Below are 19,354 nucleotides of genomic sequence, written 5' to 3'. Positions count from 1 at the left end.
AATGCATCTAGGATCATGGAGGTGGTGGCGGAGGCGGTGGTGATACTGACTCTATCGGCCAACAGATACGGGACCAAGGCAGTATCGAGTGCAGCCTTGACTCGAGCCGTGATGGCATGAGGGTCCAAACCAGGGCGAGAACTGTAGACGAGAAGCTACTCAACAATGAAACCCAAAAAAAGAGCTATAATGAGATGCATGTTGTGATCTTTAACTGTGAAAGATTTGGGGAAAGATTCTCCAGACATCACTTTATGAATATGAAAACAAAATGTCAACAGGTTGTTGTGCCTGAGCTGAAAACATCTTTGTTTCAATTAAAAAACAAAGGCTAGAGAGCTTAGATTTCACCAAATGGTATAATTTTCGGATGGTAGGTTGGTTCTCAAGCCCCTTACAATTCCAAATTAAGAGTTTCATAATGTCGGGCGGGGTTGTCCGACAGCCTCTGCCTCGATATCATCTGCGGTGATATCCCCTTTCCCCTCAACTCTTCCTTTCCATCCTCTATGTCCTTCCTACCCTCCCCTTCAAATTTCCTTTTAGCAAAAATAGACGTCAGCCCCCCTTCTGAACTCTCTCTTCTCATCCATTTTCTAGTAACTATATCTGTGTCCCGTTGGGCTTGATGGGAATTCCCACTATTACAGCCCTCTTCAGAACCACCATCTATCTCCCTTATTGGGAATGCTACCCTCCAGATTCTTTGGAGCTAAGAGACAATTGCTTTTTGTCCATAGTCAAAGTCTTACCAGATAGATTAGATAAGAACTTTGGATGCATCAACATATTCACATTCTTATTTCTATTTATTTTTCCCTCCTGTGAATCCCTTGAAGCCTCTTCATTAGTGAAAGAGTCTAGAAAATGGGTACCCACCGCCCCACTTTCGAGAGAAAACAAAGGTTATCAAGTATCATACAATAAAACATCAATGATTACACTATTTTTATATTAAGGAAAGGTTCAAGTTTTATGAATTTGTTGTTGTATATATGTTGATGATATAGCAAATGGAGAAGACAATGATGAATTGATCTCTGAAATAGAAAGTTAAATTTAATCATGTTTCAAAGTTAGAGACCTGGGAAAACCCAAGTCATTGTTAGGAATTGATATTACTTCTTCCCAAAAGGGATTGGCTATATCTCAAAATACAGGATTTCTAAATTCTAGCTAAGCCATTGGAGTCACACCAATGGATCAAAATGTCAAGCTAGAAATGCTTTGAAAGATCTCATATGCAAATCCTTGATATCACGAAAATCAAAGAAACAATATACTATATGAAGATCTCTTTTGTGACAATCAAGCTACAATCCACATAGGCAACGATCTGTTTTACATGAGAGAACAAAGTATATTAAATTGGATTAATGCCATTTTGTAAGAGAGAATGTTTAGCAGGGTTTGATCAAACTTCTTCAAGCACCATCTTCATCTCATCTCAGTGATTTCCATAAAACGGTTATGGTTCATCAACTTAAAGCTTTCTCATCAAGCTGAATGTAATAAATCTCCACATTTTAGCTTGAGGGCAGTATTAGAGTATGTTCTAATTATTTCTTATACTTAGTTAAAGTCTAATTAAAGGGCTGTTTTATCTTTTGCCTAGCATTATAACCGTTGTGCTGATGTGAGTTGTATCCGTTGAGGCGTTGAGCCTTTATCTTCTGCAACTTGAAATAAGCATTAATAAAATCTTTCAACTCTCTCTCATCGTGTTCTTCTTATTTACTGTTAATATTAATCTTGGTTCAAGTTTTTTAAGTTTTGTGTATACAAGCTTTTAACACGTGATTGAGAGAGTTGGTTGGATGAAATCCTTCCAATTGGAGGATTCAAGTTTAGATTAATTAAAACTCAAGGGTGTCCCTTCAGTGGGGTGATCAGGGCTATCGCCCAGGGCTTTCAAATCCTTGGGGCCCCAAATTTTTAGAAAAATATTAATATTAGTGCAGTAAAAAATACTAACATTTATGTAGCCCAAAAATACTAATACTGTAACCATTAAGACCATATATATCACATCGATTGGGTGAGGGTGTGGATTTTTAATAGTAACCTGAAATCCAGAAGGTCACTTTTTAGAGTTTCCGTAGACTGACGTATGCCACTGAACTAACCATGTTGATACCCCCGCCACATTCATTAAGATAAATACATGAAATCCATGTACTCGATCGAACATTTATGAACCAAATACACGTGCATTTATGCACAAATAAATGACTTAAAAATACAATAAGTGGGAATCAAAATGATTGTGAATTCATGAGCTCCACAATCCTACATGCCGCTTTTGGCATGGTCACGTGATGCTTCACCACCCATCTCACTCCGATGTTTTTCATTTTCTCATCGTCACTTTTCCACCGACGCTTGGCTTCCATGTTCTCTTCCCAACTCATAAACATTTACCATTATCCATAAACAACAAAAAATGAGTTGTCTTGTCTAATATTGCAAGTTGCCACATCCCATTCACATCTTTTCCAAATTCATACAGAGAATTTTTTTTTTTCCCCCGATTCAATGATTTAGATGTTGAACAACGTGTGCCTTTTTGTTGCCGACCATTGAAAAGCATTTTCAAACTAATTTTGTAGGGGAAGTTTTGGTGATTAGTCTCACCAATCACACTAGGAAATAGGAACACCTTTTTGTTTCCTATTACTATTAGTGATGTGAATTACTCTTAAATAAGATACATAAATCAGCATCACTCCAACGCGCGCTACTTTAGAACTATGTAAAGTCGTTTTGGTGAGTTTTCGTGCAAACACGCGAAACTCTTCCTAAAATTAATGAAAAAAAATAGAGAACAGTTTTCATTAATCAATGGCATATCTATAAATACGACTAACCCTATTTCCCTTCCAAATCGACGTTAAAGCTGCCTCTCACTCTTTTGTCTCTATAGTTCGGCATCTACGATTCTCTCCGCCTCAACAATCCTCGTCGATATTCTCTTCAATCTTGGCTATTTGATTCGCCCTCTACTCCGAGACGAATTCGAAGAGTGATCACCCACAAAGGTAAACATCTCTCTCCTTAATTGTTGCTTCTAGGGTTCATCTGCTCCTAAATTGATCTGTATTTATACCTAGGTTTTTGATTCGTATTGTCACTCAAACTAACGAAAGTCTTGCTTTTATAAGATAATAAATATATCTTAGATGACGATATATAATAGAATCCTGCTTATCTATACTCATAGTCGGGGAGAGACCGGCTATAGGGTGCCACATAATATGGGGCATACTTTGGTATAATGCATGGGTATCTGTGTTTCATTTGTTTATTCTTAGGATTTTTTGTTGGGTGGTAGTTTATGATTTCTTTGGCTTGGTTGAGTTTTCGAGAGTGGTTAGCATGTCTCTTATGGTTCCCACTTTGGTTCTATTTCTAAATTGTTTAGTGATTAATATACTACTTAGTGTACTATTATGTATGACTATACCTAATTGACAGTTCTGCTTTACCAAGACAAACATGGAGACAACTAATGACAATATGGAGGACACTTCATTGTGGAGTCCTATCATGGAGAAGTTGTTTGTTGATATCATGGTTGAACAAGCAAATAAGGGGAATATGAAGGGTGGGGTCTTTCATAACAAGATCTGGAGCTCAATTTTTGGTTGAGTTGCATACCAAGTCTGGAAGATCTTACCAGATTAAACAAATCAAGGTAAAGTTTCATCAGTTGAGGATTAAACACCGTGTATTTTTTGATCTTCTAAACCATACTGATTGGATCATTGTAACACAGCAAATGTTTAGTCTATTTAATTAGAATAAAACACCATCGATGTTAATGTTTACAAAAATGTTCTAGATCCTAGTAAAAAGTATCACAGTTATCCTAGTAGTGGATCTTGTCCCTTGATTGATGTAAGTGTAGGGGCCTACAAAACCTTATGATTGAACCAGAGTGACACATCCACTACTGGTATGCTTTTTACTGGGATCCCTATAACTTCTGTAATGTTTAACTCTATGATAATGTCGTCTTTTTTTTGATTATTAAGGGATAACTATATGATTATAATATATATTTTGTGTTTTGTTATAAGAAAACATACATCCAAACGAATTTTCTATTTTTTCATTTCCAAAAACCATTTACCAAATGAATTTTCTATTTTCTGTTTTAAGAAATAGTTTTCAAAAATCACAAGCCAAATGAATTTTTAAACATTTTTTTCTTTCTAAAATTTGTTTTCAAAACCTAAACACAAAATCGATTTTAGATACTAGAAATCGAATCAGTTTTCAAACACATCCAATGCATTTCCAAATATACCCTTATTTTTTTGTTTTTATTCTTTGTCACGCTCCTGCAAGTTGCTCGATATTTTTTCCCCTTTTTATGTTTTTGAGGGCGGCGTGACTATTGACACTCTTCATTTTTCTATATAAACCCCCTTTGATATTAACAAATGACAAATGACAAGTGACAAGTCATTATGACTTTTAATTGATGAAAGGAGTCAAAGACATTGATTGACAGGTGTTAGAATAAAAGATTGGTAAGAGTGTTTTTCACGGGATAAGGGTTGGAATTATTCAAGCAATTTCACCTAATCTTCACCATCCAATGCAACAATGCATTGATTTGACAACACTACACTCAATGCATTCAATGGTGTAGATCATTTAAAATTGCTGGAATCATTCTAGCAAATCCTTTTCCGCTTTTCACTCTTATAATTGGGCACTTTTGGAGCATCTGACAGTATTTATACTACTAGCTAGTGTAAATGCTATAAATCATTCAAACAATCATTTTTGTGCACATATTCCAATACATTTTTATAGGGCATTTCTACTACTTCTAAAATGCTACAAATTTTAACAATTTCATTAGCTTTTCACCAGCCTTTTCTTGTTTTGTCCTTATTCAATTACCTTTATTCCAGTTTTATCCTCATATAATTAAATATCACAATTTTTACACTTTATATAATTAATTAATTAATAATAGTCACCGATATTATATTTAATTATGGGTTGTAAATTAATTATCTTTATTTTATATTCATTAATTTTATATATTTTATAAATTTAAACTTTTATGTTTATATACATTTATATGTCTTGCTACAGCTAAAATGCTTAATAGCCCTGGACGTAATTTGTCGCAATATGCTACACAGAATAATTGTTACCAGCAAAAGTACAATCAAATACCTACCCAGCATTCATGCAGCATATCTGCTACTAAAATTATCCAGCATTTCAGCTACCACCATTTCTGCTAATATATCTGCTACTTTCAAAAAGGTTTACCAAACTAGGCCTTCGATAGATACAAAATAAATAAAATAATTTGTTAATTATCATAAAAGAAAAATAAAATAAAATTGGGGTTTAAATTTACTATTTATAATGGCAAAATAGATTTTTTTTAACTTATAAATAACTTATTTTCTCTATCTGTTCCCTCCAAATAATTCTATTTTGGGAAATAACTATCCTAACAAAAAATTGGATGACACTTCCCTCTAATCCTCTCCAAATCTCTTTTTCTATTTAATATTTAAACAAAAATTAAGAGAGAGCTCATTTTTCATCTCTTCCATTTCCCAAATCTCTCAATCCAAATACACTCTTAGCCACTCGTTATGCTACTAATTTAGCGAGGAAAGTTTCGCAATTTAGATTGGGCATGTTGTTTTGTGTAGGGCCCGTTTTAGAAAGTAGTTGGGGGAGGGAGGGGCTGGGAAGCGAACAAAATCACCTTTTGTCTTTATCTTAATCTTACACTATCCACCACAGACAATTGCTAAGATCTGAATCGGAAAAGGACAAATAAGGCCTTGTGGTGCTTTTTGTGACCAGTTGATTCCTAACCCAAATCTAGTAGTATGCTTGGAATTGGGACAACATGGAGGTATGAAATATTATTGACCAAATTGTCTTGATAAAGTTTTTACGTACATATATGTGTGTATATATATATGTTTTGATGCACTCACTACTTTTCATTGGTTTCACTTATAGGATGTCTCTTTTTGTTAAATATTCAACTAAAATACAAACAAATAACATTTCAATACTCAAACAAATTATGTAAATTACAACGCCGTGATTTCAGTCAGTCAAAGCATTGGAGTCTTTATGTAGAATGAAGAATAGCCGGTTAATTGAACCCCCTCTCCCTTAATTGATGCATAGCAATTTAAACTTTTTTTTATCTACAAATATTAATAGCATTTATCATTTTAGCAAAAAAATGTTAAAAAGAGCAATAGACAAGATGGTAATTGAAAACAATTGGAGGGTCAATTTGGTTAAAAATGGTAAGATTGTAAAACCGAAAGAAAATGTCATATGGATAGTTTTTAATGCAAAAGTAGAGAGAGAAAATGTCATATGGGTCTCATTTGTTTAAAAATAAATACTAAAAAAGAGAAATATTAAAGAGGTGGGTGAGTGAGTGATGAGGTGACTTTTGATAATGATAAGTGATTTGATGGGAGAAATAATAGAGAGAGTTTACGAAGTAAAAATGGGAGTGCAAAAAGCAGGAGCCTTTTGAGGGATCTGATGGGTCGCGTAATGGATCACCAACTTTGATGTAGCGCCGACGTCATCATTTCTTTGACTAAAATTTATGATCCATAGGGCATAGAGGCTTCCCCTAAAAGGGCCTAAATAGGCAAACAAGTAAGGCACCGTTTTTTTTTTTTTAATAAAAAAATTGAGTCTAACTATTTATAGAAACAAAATATGAAAATCTAGTGCTATAAAAATTCAACTATGCCGGCCGGTCGGATCACAAATCCAGTAACCTGGCCGCCATCAAACCAACACACTCTTGTTAGGAACACCACTTAAACAAATGACTTAGAAATAACTCGCTCCAACCGGACGGTATTTCATTTAATCGTAAAGTTGGCTAGGTTTATACGAACCGTAGAGATTCATGTTTTAGGATTAAATGGCTACAAAACCTAAGTAAAAAAAAAAGACATATTATAAATATTGAATTATTTTGTATTTTTTTTTTGAAAATGATGAAAACCCTAACATTTCATTCCATGATAACAATCGTTAAACCTAACGCCATGAAAGTGGCCTAAAATTTACGAACGCCGAACAACATCGGGTTACACTATAAAATCACAAACATCGGACAACAACAAATTATAACGTACTACATCGGAATATACCAGACTACAAACTACATCGGAATATAACCGAGTAGACTAAACGAACAAACACCATAAAGAAGCAACTTTAACAAGGCAGATATAGAAATTTGAGCAATCCTCCAAATAGATCTAGAAGTAGATCTACATCTAGATCAAGATCCACTGAACATTATACCCATCTGTGCTTAAACTTGTTGCTTGAAATCTAGAACGTGTTGATGAACCGCCGATTATATACCGTTCTTGAAGTCAAGTTATTTCCAAATTGAGTTCCAGAGAAAAACCCGCCATATGTCCATATTTTTGAAACAAAAAACTACAAAAAAAACTAAGAAAAGTATTAAGAATAATAACTAGGGGGAGAGGAGGAGGGCATCACCATCTCCTCCTCTCCAAACATTGAAAAAGGTTGGGGCATTTCAGATGTTCACATATAATATAATCATTAAATCTTATGTCATATAATATAATATATGATTAATATCAGACATATCATTTATCAGTTTATTATGTGATGTCACTAGTATAAATCATGAAATCATAATATATCAATATAATATATTAATGTCTGTAGAGGAGGAAAAATCCCACCAATAAGCGGTGTGCACGTGTCAAAAGAAGGAAGGGCATAAGGGGAAGACAAATCTGAAGACCCATCACATGATCAAGGGGTTCGGCCAAGTTGGCCGATCCGCCAAGATAGTTGACCCACCAAAGAGGCAAATTGACTACTCTAACGGATCCCTCTAATTGCATAGTAACTTCCGCAATCAGTTATTGAAAGATACGAAAATCCCTTAATTAAAGGATAATATGGATACTATAAATAGGAGAAAGGTAACATAAGGTATGAGATGAATTCTTGCTTACAAAAACACTTACTCAAAAATTGGAAATCCGACTTGAGGGTCTGAGCGTTCTCGATCACCACCGTGGCAGACAGACTCGCTGACTATTTTCTGCGGCAGAAATTTAACTTGTGACGAGGAAGACTCTAGTGACCATCGGAAGGTGTGTAACTTGGAGGTCCACGTAGCATTGCGGCCCAAGGTTAATTTTATTTGACATTGATTTTCATATGTATTTGGCATTTTGGATCATTGGGTGTATTGCTCTATATAATTAATTAATTAGCCATTAGATATATGAAGTGAACTTTAATTATTATTGTTTTAGATTTTTTTGGAGGATCATATTTTGGTATTTATTTTTAATATAAAGCTTAATTATAATGTATTTTTTAGTTTTTAATTGAACTTTCGTTCAACCGATGATTCACTGATTGAACTGATGACCTGGTCCCTTGTCCTGATGACCTGGTCCCTTGTCCGAATAGATGTTTGACACGATTTTCATGACATTGTAAATCAGATTTACCAATGCTATAAGAACTAGTTTGATCAGGTCGAAGTTTCAAACCCACCACACTCTAAAAAATAAACTAATAATAAAATCAATGTTATTCATTTGCTCCTTTTTTGTTCGTAGTACAAGAGAAGCCCATTTGGCAACATGGATTAGCTTATCAATGACAATGATAATGATAAACAATAGAACAGCCATAATTTTATCCAAATGAAGTACCAAAAGCACTCAGAATTTGTAAAACCCTAATCCCTCTCTAAGATTGATAATAATTGCCATTATTTAGTGTGTCCATTGATCTACAGCCACAAGGGGCCCCGCATCAGATGCCGCGTACCCTACGCAAGCGATATTTTACATCATTTACCAGATCCACCAACCCTACTCACTAAATCTCAGCCGTCCATTCACACACTCTCCCCTCTATATACATCCTCACTCGTTCCTCTAAACCCTCGCTCAGACTCCAATCTCTCCCTTTCTTCATCGCAGATCTACATCTACCAAATGGCTTTGCTTGTCGAGAAAACCGCCGCCGGCCGCGAGTACAAGGTCAAGGACATGTCCCTCGCTGACTTTGGCCGCCTCGAGATCGAGCTAGCCGAGGTCGAGATGCCTGGGCTCATGTCCTGCCGGACTGAGTATGGCCCCTCTCAGCCATTCAAGGGTGCCAAGATCACCGGCTCCCTCCACATGACAATCCAGACCGCTGTCCTCATCGAGACCCTAACCGCACTCGGCGCTGAAGTCCGTTGGTGCTCCTGCAACATTTTCTCGACCCAGGACCATGCCGCCGCCGCTATTGCTCGTGACAGTGCTGCTGTGTTCGCCTGGAAGGGCGAGACTCTTCAGGAATACTGGTGGTGTACAGAGCGTGCTCTTGATTGGGGTCCTGGTGGTGGCCCTGACGTGATTGTTGATGATGGGGGTGATGCTACTCTCTTGATTCATGAGGGGGTTAAGGCCGAGGAGATCTATGAGAAGACAGGGACGCTTCCGGATCCTGCATCTACCGATAATGCAGAGTTTCAAATCGTCTTGACTATCATCAGAGACGGACTCAAGACCGATCCCAAGAGATACCACAAGATGAAGGAGAGATTAGTTGGTGTTTCTGAGGAGACCACCACTGGAGTTAAGAGGCTGTACCAGATGCAGATCAATGGGACTCTCTTGTTCCCGGCTATCAATGTCAACGACTCTGTCACCAAGAGCAAGGTACTCTACTTATCCAGATCTGATTTCAGTTGTTGATATGGTTTAGATCTGCGTAGTTTTTATAATTTGGTTAGTCAAAGACTAAGCCTTTGCTATCAAATCCGGTTTTGCTTTCAAAGATCTTGAGACAAAGTGACATTTGTAGTCTACACATGCATGTTGGCTGCTAATCCCCGAATGATTTTGTTTTGATGCTTAATACTGATTAGGTCTAGGTGAGCAAGTTTGAATCCTTTCTTATGTTATGAATTTCTGTAATTTTGGTGTAAACAGTTTGATAACTTGTACGGTTGCCGCCACTCTCTCCCTGATGGTCTGATGAGGGCTACTGATGTCATGATTGCCGGCAAGGTTGGTGTTGTCTGTGGTTATGGGGATGTGGGCAAGGGCTGTGCTGCTGCTTTGAAGCAAGCTGGAGCTCGTGTGATCGTGACCGAAATAGACCCTATTTGTGCGCTTCAGGCTCTGATGGAGGGATACCAAGTCTTGACCCTGGAGGATGTTGTTTCTGAGGCTGATATCTTTGTCACCACCACCGGCAACAAGGACATCATCATGGTTGACCACATGAGGAAGATGAAGAACAATGCCATTGTTTGCAACATTGGTCACTTTGATAATGAGATTGACATGCTTGGACTTGAAACCTTCCCTGGTGTGAAGAGAATCACCATCAAGCCCCAAACTGATAGGTGGGTCTTCCCTGACACCAACTCAGGCATCATTGTGTTGGCGGAAGGACGACTCATGAACTTGGGTTGTGCCACTGGCCACCCTAGTTTTGTCATGTCATGCTCATTCACAAACCAGGTGATTGCACAGCTCGAGCTCTGGACAGAGAAGAGCACTGGAAAGTATGAGAAGAAGGTGTATGTTTTGCCTAAGCACCTTGATGAGAAGGTGGCTGCTCTTCACCTTGGGAAGCTTGGGGCTAGGCTTACCAAGCTCAGCAAGGACCAGGCTGACTACATTAGTGTTCCTGTTGAAGGTCCATACAAGCCTGCGCACTACAGGTATTGAGGGATAAACTCTTGAGAGTTTGAGAAAAAGAAGACACCTGGACGGCTCGACTGTTTCTTCTACAATATGAATGTTGATTCGCAATAGAATGCTGGGATTTGAGTTTTTGTAGGGCCTTTTTTTTTTAAAATTTATTTATGTTTTGTTTTGGTTTGGAAGGTTTGGAGGGAAGGAAATGAATTCCGCCCCTGTTTTAAGGAGTTGGACCAAAATGGCATTGAATAAGATTTTGAAACCATTCGGAGTCATCTGATAAAATTGGAATAAAAAGCCATTGGAACGATACAGATGAGAAATGAAATGTAAAAATCTATATCAAAAAATAATAATGTTTTCAAGCTAACGGTATGGAATAGGGGAAAGGAAATAAAATGTTCAACGCAACACAATTGTGAGTTGTTAGGGTCCTCATTAGTTGAAACCAAAGGCAACACTTTCTCCTCTCTTCAACCCTTTTTTTTTGGGTTATGGCAAACACTTTCTCCTCTCTTTAACCCTTTCTTTTTGTTATGGCACCGTGACTACCTTATGTGCATGTTTCTTTATGTTATAGCCGTATAACACCGTGACTACCTTATGTGCATGTTTCTTTATGTTATAGCCGTCAGTGTTTCTTACCTGAGCAAAGACACAACCCGGAGGAGTTTACCTAAGCCTAGCCAGAAGAAGCAGGCGAGCTATTACCCACAGCACACACAGATCAAAGAGTTGAGACGAAATTGAAGTCAAGTTGCTGGAAGAAAAACAGCTGCACAAATTCATAGTTTTTCTTCACAAGGAGAAATAAAACCACTAAAAAAATTAACGAAGATACAAATCTTTTTAACCACGGGAAACAAAACATATAAGAAAGCCCAAAACAAATCTCACCTGAGCAAAGGAAAATGAAACGGAAATATTTTATAGCGAGAGAGAAGAAACCAAAAGAAGCACTCTAAACACAAAATCCACCAAGTATTTTCTAGTGAGAATCAAATAGGCCTCAGGAAATACTATGAGAGAGACTGAGAGAGTGAACGATGGAGGAGAAGACAAAGGCGTAGAAAGGGATAAACATATCTCACGATTTCAGAGGTGCATGCATCACTTTGTATGACCAGGATGAAAGGCTAACAGCAATTGAACAGTCCATATTAAGACACAAACACCCATATATGCGCGAGTACAAAAACATGTGGGGAACTCGCCACAGAATCACCCCAAAAGCACCAACTTTAGAGTTATACTAGCGTGTAGCCCGCGCTCTGCTGTGGGTATTTTTTTTTCGACGTTTCACAGGGAGGAAGTAGTTGACAGAGGACCTTTATGCTCAAGTGCACTCACTAACTTTCTCATCAAAGTAAAAGGCCCCATCATCCACATCAAGGAAATACATAGCAAAGTATCCATTAGATCACATTGAAAATTTGAAATAACATAGGTGTTAGTATATTTAGTAGTGGGAGCAGCATAAAATGAGGCGATGCCTGTAAAACGACATTTGGGACAAAAAGGAAGTATAGCAGATAACAAACATACGATATTGTTCAATACTGTCAAAAAGCTTCACTATGTCATCTTTAGTTTTACTGATCTGTCCAAAATATCCAAAGAATAGTGAGCACAAACACATGCTAAGTGCTGAACCCAAGAACAAAAAAAAATAGTACGGAACAAAAGAACAGCAGTCTTGACAGCCTTTTGTCCATATTTTCTCTATGTGTAACCATCCTCCAGATTATCAATCATGTCCTCACCTCACCTGTAAAGAAGAACCTGCAATTTGTTAAGTCGCTCCTCTAGGCTCTTCCATTTGTGCGTGGTTGTTGGAAATACATGAATTTCAGTCTGTTTGCAAGCACTTTCCCATATGTTGAGGACTGCATATAAAAGAAAAAGAGTTTGGCACCAATATAGACATAAATAAGGTATATGTTTAGGTAAGCCAGTCTCAAGATAACTACCGTGTGTGTGATTTACAAATGCATACCTTAAAAACCAAGATCTCTTGGTATTCTAATTTTTCCTCGTACAATAGCTCTTTTACTCCAAGTGAATGAGCCTCTCCTACAAATAAACCCAAAGAAAAAGTAAACAGCCATGAACACAAAGAAGTATAAACAGAGTGACCTCTTCCATTTCAATAACCAAGAAAATAAGAGCATTATATGAGCAGAATTTTACCCTAGCAAAGAGTGAAAACTCTAAGATGTAAAAGGGTGAAGGCAAAGAAGTTTCAGGAAAGGTGGGCTCCAGAAACCAAAAACATGCAGTTAATTTTCGTCTTTCTAAGAAAGGGTTAAAAGAAAACCAAAGTTCCAATTTGAGGTTATTTGAGTTCAAATGAGTTCACCACTTTAATATTTATATTCTCCCCCAAAACTACATCAAGAAAGATCAAGAAATGACTTATGTATCATCAGTTAGAACAATAGAGGGGAGAACTGAAGGTATTACCGGCTATGCAAAGATAAAACTGTAATCGAAGTTAAAACTGGCAAGGAGGATGGAGTTAGGGATCCCACTGTGACCTTCGCCTCGTCCACTTGCGAAAACAATGGATTTTCCATCAGAGCAGCTGATTTATTATTGGAATACTCATCTGTGGATGAATCACGGATGATCCTGTTGAACATTGGAGAGCTTGGACCTGACTTCCTAGTAAGAAAAAAAAGCAGCCTCGAAGCAAGAGACACTCAACTTCTGCAAGCAAGGATGCATAAAATATCCATTGTCAAGTTTAGAGAAGGAGCCAAGACTATTAAAGAAAATCATAACACCACATGCACAGAGTATCTATTGTCAAGTTTAGAGAATGAGGCAAGAATAATAAAGAAAATCGTAACAGTAAGCACTCACCAGAGATGAAGCTCAGCTGAAAAGCAGTGGGACTCGCCACAAAAAAGCCCTAATAGCATGCACTTTAAATAGATATGACCATTGTTGTTAGAAATTGAGATCACAGATGACAATCAGGGAAAATACTAATTGGTATTCTCAATTTGAATTGGCTACATATATGTTTAACCAAACCACTTTCAACAGTGGTGTTGCAGGAAAAAAAAAATGAATACAGCTTTCCCTAAAATCCTCTAAAACAAAGCATGTCCTTAATGGTCTCCAAAAAAAACATTCATTTTCACTACTACACTCATCAAGCATCCTACCATTCGCTGAATTCTTTCAATGGTTCCCAAAAAAAAAAAAGAACGTTCATTCTTTTTTACTACTATGCTCATCAAGCATCAAAACCATGCAATGAATTGATCCCCAAAGAAGAGTAACAATAATTTGCCTTAAATTTTCTACTGTAGAAGGAATCTTACGATTCTCTGTCATGCACCAAGAAAAACCATGTAAGTGAGTATCAAAACAATATAATTTTGTCTTACTTGACTCCACCATTCTCTGCTTAGTGGCCAAGCTTGGATTCTCTTCAATGGACATGCTTATTCTACCCAATACCCATGACTCAAAGTTTCCCTCACCTTTGGGTCAATGCCGCATAACGTGTAAAGAAAAATGAGAATTACAGCACTAAATATTAACTCAATTTGAAATTTGAAATCATACCTACGAAGCACTCTCCTCACATCTGATTAGATTTCATGGCAACATCTAAGCAGCGATATAGCTCGTAACACAATCAGTGCTGTAAAAGGGACATCGTTTCCTGGCCACAACTGCTGTAAAACTAAGCCCATTGGCGAGAGTACAAAAAAGGACCCTCAACTCGCCACAGAAACGCCCCAATTTTTTCAAATTTATACATATGTAATGTAATAAGAGACAGTTTGATGCCCAATTAGCATTACATTTATGACAGCATCGCACAGAAACGCTCCAATGTGACCGACACAACCCAACCAAGGACTCCTGAGATCATGCCAAGATAAGGACATGAAAACCATTTTAAATTATATTAGGAAACAATAGATGAGGGATTTGTTGCGCTATACAGAGATGTAAAAAAAACACTTTAAAACTTAAGCATTCAAAGTCTTCGTAAAGAAAATGAATAGAAGGAAGAAAGAGAGAAGGACAACATAACAAAGAAAGAATGATGGTGGGTACATACCTCACATGTGTTTCTGCAAATGTCAAGGTAAGATTTGTGGAAATAATTGATAGCTTCCTCTGCCTCATGCCCAATACGAAAGACCGAAGCTCCCTGGAAAGAAGCAGAAAAGGGAGACATAGAAGTGAGTCAATCGAAGATCCACCAGCCTTGGAGATATTGGCATGACTAATAAGTGTTTATAGAGAATCGATGATAATTGGAGTATCTTCTTCGCAGGCCTGCTGTTTTGCTATTTGGCTTTGAGCTATGGTTCGCTGTGCTCTTAACTTCTTCTCTGACCTCCTCTATCTATGCGTACGGTCGGGAATATTTATTGGATTATCGATCTGTACGGAATCAATACATCTCGAAGAACTTTACTTTGATCCTACAGCTTTGTGTACTATTCATAGGATTTTTACCAGTTTCTGTCTATGCGTGGATTCATTTTTACAGGACAGCGAAGTTGTATCGATTTGACAATACTTTCAGTTGATTTTACGTGAAAAAGTTGGGGAATGAAAAGCTATTCTATAGAAATAATTACAATTTCCCGAAAAATAGATTTTCAATAACATAAGCAAAATAATCAAAAACCAATCAACTTCATCTCTTTAAGAACAAAGCAATCATTATGTAAAAAGAGACGGAAAGTGAATATTCAAAGATGAACCTGGCCTGGATCATGAATCGTCATGGGGGTTCTTCTTGTGAAGAAGAGGAGCGCTGATAATAAATTGAGAGAGACCTGCATCAAGAAACAAAAGAAAAACCAAGGAAAAGGAGAGAGAAAACAACCGTAAAGGGGAGGCCTATGAAGGATGTTGTGCACCTTCTTTGGATTTTCAGTGTGCTTCTTTCTAAATACAAATATAAATCTCAAACTCCCAAAATCCGCACAACAGTAATTTGCGTCAAACAAACCATACCTTGAAGATTTACAACAAATGAGCAGGCTTCTTTCTAAAAATTCCAATTTCTTGAGACCTTGATCTCTCCATTGTCTATGTAATATTCAAGTCAAAGACCACAAATTAATAACCAAATTCCTTCTGACTCTAAAGATGCAAAACATTTGTTTCTATTTTCTCAGACCTTGCAACTATCAACTTGAACAAACACAAGTAAAGTGATGTGATGCATTCTTACCAAAAAAGTCTCAGTGGTAAGCAAGTGAGCAAGACTATTTGCTTGGTTACCAAAATCATAAGTCAATTATTACATGGGAATGGGTTCTAAAAAAACTGTGTTGCAAAGGATGGACAACAGAGTCAGCTGCTTAGCCCATAAATAACCCCACAATAGCGCCCTCCTCAAAAAGGCCATCTTCGTTACATCACGCAGAGACCATGCTTCTAATCACAACAGTTCTTGCAAGACGACAAAGAAACAGAGAAAAAGTTGGAAGAGTAATTGGAAGTTACCTCTTTTTTTCGTCGAGTGAAGCCTTTGCTGTCGCCTCTCCCAAATTTCTTCTTTCTTCATCTGCGAGAAGAGAAAGCAAGCACAAATTACCCCAATCACCCGCGGGAGATGTACAGGTCAAGCCATAAAACATGGATTTAAATTTTGATGCACATAAACCATGATATGAACACGATATGACTTCTTATAATCTCTGCTCCAAATCACTTCTGACTCATGCAGTTTTGGAATGATCACGTAGTTCCAGCATAGATAAGCAAAATAAATAGTCAAATTGTTATCGACCATGAAACCCAAAATCTTACAACCACCAAAGACCACGAAGAGAGACACGATCTTACATATAATTGTTCAAGCACTGATGCCCATCGTGAGCTAGCTGTACCACAATGAATCGGGAAGCCGAACTCGGCATCTGCACAGTTTAAACAAAGAGACATACACACAGTCCATAGAGTTCAATTCAATCGAAATAGAAACCAATGGAAATAGATATGTGCACTCGTCTTGCTGTATTTGTGCACGTGAACGACGGCGGTGGAGGAGAAGGGGAGGGCGGAATCGGAGATAGCATGGGAAGAGATGAGCTGATCAGAGAAATCGGCTCTGATTCGACGCCCGAGGTAGTCGAAGCACGTATGTTCTTCCATTATCGCTTTCTTCACTCAAGATCGTCTGCAAATACATGAACCTACAAAAAGCAAGAGCAACGGCCAAGAAAATCGAAGCAAAGACAGCACGAAAGCCCCTAAACCCACCAACTCACCGATAAACACCCCAACCACCCGCGGCAAGCCGAAGAAAGAACTGGAGAACAACCGAAGAAAGAAACAGAACGAAGACTGCTGAAAAGCCAGGAAAAGTAAATACATGAACCCACAAGAAAGCAAGACAACCGAAGGAAGACCTGCAAGTGTGCAAGTGACAATCACTGAAAAGGCAGGAAAAGTAGATACATGAACCGCAGAACAGGTTGAAAGAAATTTGGCTCTGGACTCGTGCGCGTACAAAATTAGCTATGGACTCGCCAGAGACGACGAAACGCGGAGCACCCCAAACGGAACAAAATTCGAGAGCCGAAGAACGACGTCGTTTTGGGTGTCCCGAAATTAGCTAGAAACGACGACGTTGCGCTGGAGAAAGTGAAGCAAAAGCCGCGCGAGTATTAAAAAAAGAGGGAACTCGCCACAGAATAACTCTAAATCTATGGACTTTATATATTGTAATTGATAGTATTAGGTTATTGTTGGCATGAATCTAGGGGTAATAACACTAATAGCATTTTTGGTCTCGAATAACTTGGCTTAGTTCAAGTTAGAATTCATTTTTCAAACCTTTCAAATTAAGTATTCAAATTTCAAAATTATTTCAAACAAGTCACATGGACAATTTTCCACCAGTTTTGATAGTCACAGACAATTTTCCACCATTTTGGACGGTCAAACATCCGATGTGGCTTCAAAAAATCAAATTCCATTGATTTTGCTTTATGTGTGGCTTGATGATTTGGATATTATTATTATATAATTATAAAGAAAATATAATAAGACATAGGAAAATACCAACCGAGAAATTACCATTTACTAAAACATTATGTAAAATTACCAAAGTCGCCCTCCCATCAAAGCTCCTCCCTTGACCCTTCAATGTCCTCCATCTACCCAACTACACATAACCACCACCCTGCACTCCACGAAATCCGACTCTTCCGAACCTGGCCGTCCACCTATTTGGCTATTTTCATGATTTTGGAATAGCAAAGTTGAACCTCCCCTCCAATGCAACACCATTCCACCAAAACTACCTTTCCCGAGGATATATTGGCCGACCGGGGCAAGCGAAAAGGAGGTCCTCCCTGAACTTATCAAATCCGTACGACCTTAACTATTATTCTGGATTTTGGAGGTGAAGGGGAAGCCAAAATTAAGAGCAGGTCCTCCAAGTTCAGAGATGTGGAGGGCATCATTACTCAAAACACAACATACCACTATTGCTGAGGAAGAAGACGATTAAGAAGAAGTCGATGAGGAGTAGAGAAACAGTAATGGGGAAAAGCATGTTCAAAAGCTTGTCAAGGCCCCGTGAAGAGAGTGGAGCTGGAGAGGTGGAGGAGGTGAGGAGAGGTTGGAGGGGATTGGGAATTTAGGGTTTAACTTTTGAAGAAGATGATTTGTAGTATTTTAATGGGAAAATTGGTGATAAGTCCATCTCTTAAAAGTGTTATTCCAACAAGGACATTTTTAAAAGTTTTATTCCATAAAGTCTATAAAGTTTAAAATACTATTCCATAAAGGACAAAAAGTTAAAATATATGATTTTGTTGTCTAAAATACCCTCATCTTCATCCTCAAAGATGACACAAGCCATGATTCATCTCTGACCTCCACCGGAATCTTCGTCTCCATCGCCGGAAGCTTCGTCCTCGCCCCCCATGGCTTATTCGATAATTCTATGGCATTTTCAGTGATTTTTCATCCCCATTTTTTTTTGTATTCGAACTAGATCTACTCAGACTCACCACGAGGCTTGTAGATCTTGTTGTTCTCCTTCGATCTGTCATCACATCATTATTTTTGACATTTTCTGTGATGATTTTCGTGATTTTTTGGTTCTGATGTGAGATCTGCAGACTGCAGGTGATATGTTATCTGTTTCGATTAATTTGATAGCTATTATAATGTTATATGTCTTGTTAAAATGTTATTTGTTTGAAGTTTCAAAAGGACCAAAATCGATAACATATCAGAACATATCTAAAACAGATATAATATCTGTTGGCACCAAAAATATGTTGGGCCTAATGGGCTTAGAACATGTGCAAGGCCTATGGTGCAATCTATTATGATTTAGAATGGTGCAGCCTATAAGCCTATATTGGAGAGGAAAAGAAGTCCAATTACTGGAAAAATGGCCTAGGAAGGTTTGTTAAGAGTGGCCCATGTAAAGTGGAAGAGGTTGTGACAGTTACAACAAGGTGGTCCAGGTGGCAGCTTATGAGAGAAGTGAGGGAAGTTGTTGTGAGAAGGTGATATTAGCTTCCAACTGACAGAAAATGACACAAATGAGGGGATAATTGCAGTAAGATCATGGTTTATGGAGGGAGAATTTCGTGCAAGACAGAAAG

The 19,354-nt window shown here is 37.7% G+C and overlaps 1 protein-coding gene and 2 long non-coding RNA genes across 8 annotated transcripts; 2 read left to right on the top strand and 1 right to left on the bottom strand.

The window, feature by feature from the left end:
- The first annotated feature begins 2,743 nt into the window (after positions 1-2,743).
- Positions 2,744-4,029, top strand: LOC119983092. The gene is made up of 2 exons (XR_005464551.1): positions 2,744-3,038; positions 3,475-4,029. It is a non-coding gene; the product is annotated as an uncharacterized LOC119983092 (long non-coding RNA).
- Positions 4,030-8,974: 4,945 nt separating this feature from the next.
- Positions 8,975-11,049, top strand: LOC119982483 (adenosylhomocysteinase). The gene is made up of 2 exons (XM_038825889.1): positions 8,975-9,746; positions 10,020-11,049. The coding sequence occupies exons 1-2, from the start codon at positions 9,036-9,038 to the stop codon at positions 10,764-10,766; spliced, it is 1,458 nt and encodes a 485-aa protein (XP_038681817.1). The 5' UTR covers positions 8,975-9,035; the 3' UTR covers positions 10,767-11,049.
- Positions 11,050-12,245: 1,196 nt separating this feature from the next.
- LOC119982774 lies at positions 12,246-17,192 on the bottom strand. Of its 6 annotated transcripts, none has more exons than XR_005464466.1 (9): positions 16,572-17,190; positions 16,230-16,290; positions 15,735-15,809; positions 15,479-15,553; positions 14,319-14,916; positions 13,605-13,666; positions 13,203-13,448; positions 12,736-12,812; positions 12,246-12,625 (listed from the first exon to the last, which is right to left on the bottom strand). It is a non-coding gene; the product is annotated as an uncharacterized LOC119982774 (long non-coding RNA). The 6 variants fall into 6 exon arrangements; XR_005464464.1 differs by having other exon boundaries at positions 14,319-14,621; positions 14,824-14,916; positions 15,479-15,809; positions 16,572-17,187; XR_005464465.1 differs by having other exon boundaries at positions 14,319-15,553; positions 16,572-17,192.
- Between the last annotated feature and the right edge of the window lie 2,162 nt (positions 17,193-19,354).

Source organism: Tripterygium wilfordii, chromosome 17 (assembly GCF_013401445.1).
Source record: "Tripterygium wilfordii isolate XIE 37 chromosome 17, ASM1340144v1, whole genome shotgun sequence".
NCBI classification, from domain to species: Eukaryota; Viridiplantae; Streptophyta; class Magnoliopsida; order Celastrales; family Celastraceae; genus Tripterygium; species Tripterygium wilfordii.
Note: the sequence above shows the minus strand (reverse complement) of the source record. Positions and strands in the feature narration are given on the sequence as shown.

Excerpts from the sequence above, each read along its gene's own strand:
- LOC119982483 (XM_038825889.1), top strand. The coding sequence starts at position 9,036 with ATGGCTTTGCTTGTCGAGAAAACCGCCGCCGGCCGCGAGTACAAGGTC. Across the intron at positions 9,747-10,019 it reads ACTCTGTCACCAAGAGCAAG|TTTGATAACTTGTACGGTTG; the intron begins GTACTCTACTTA and ends TGGTGTAAACAG.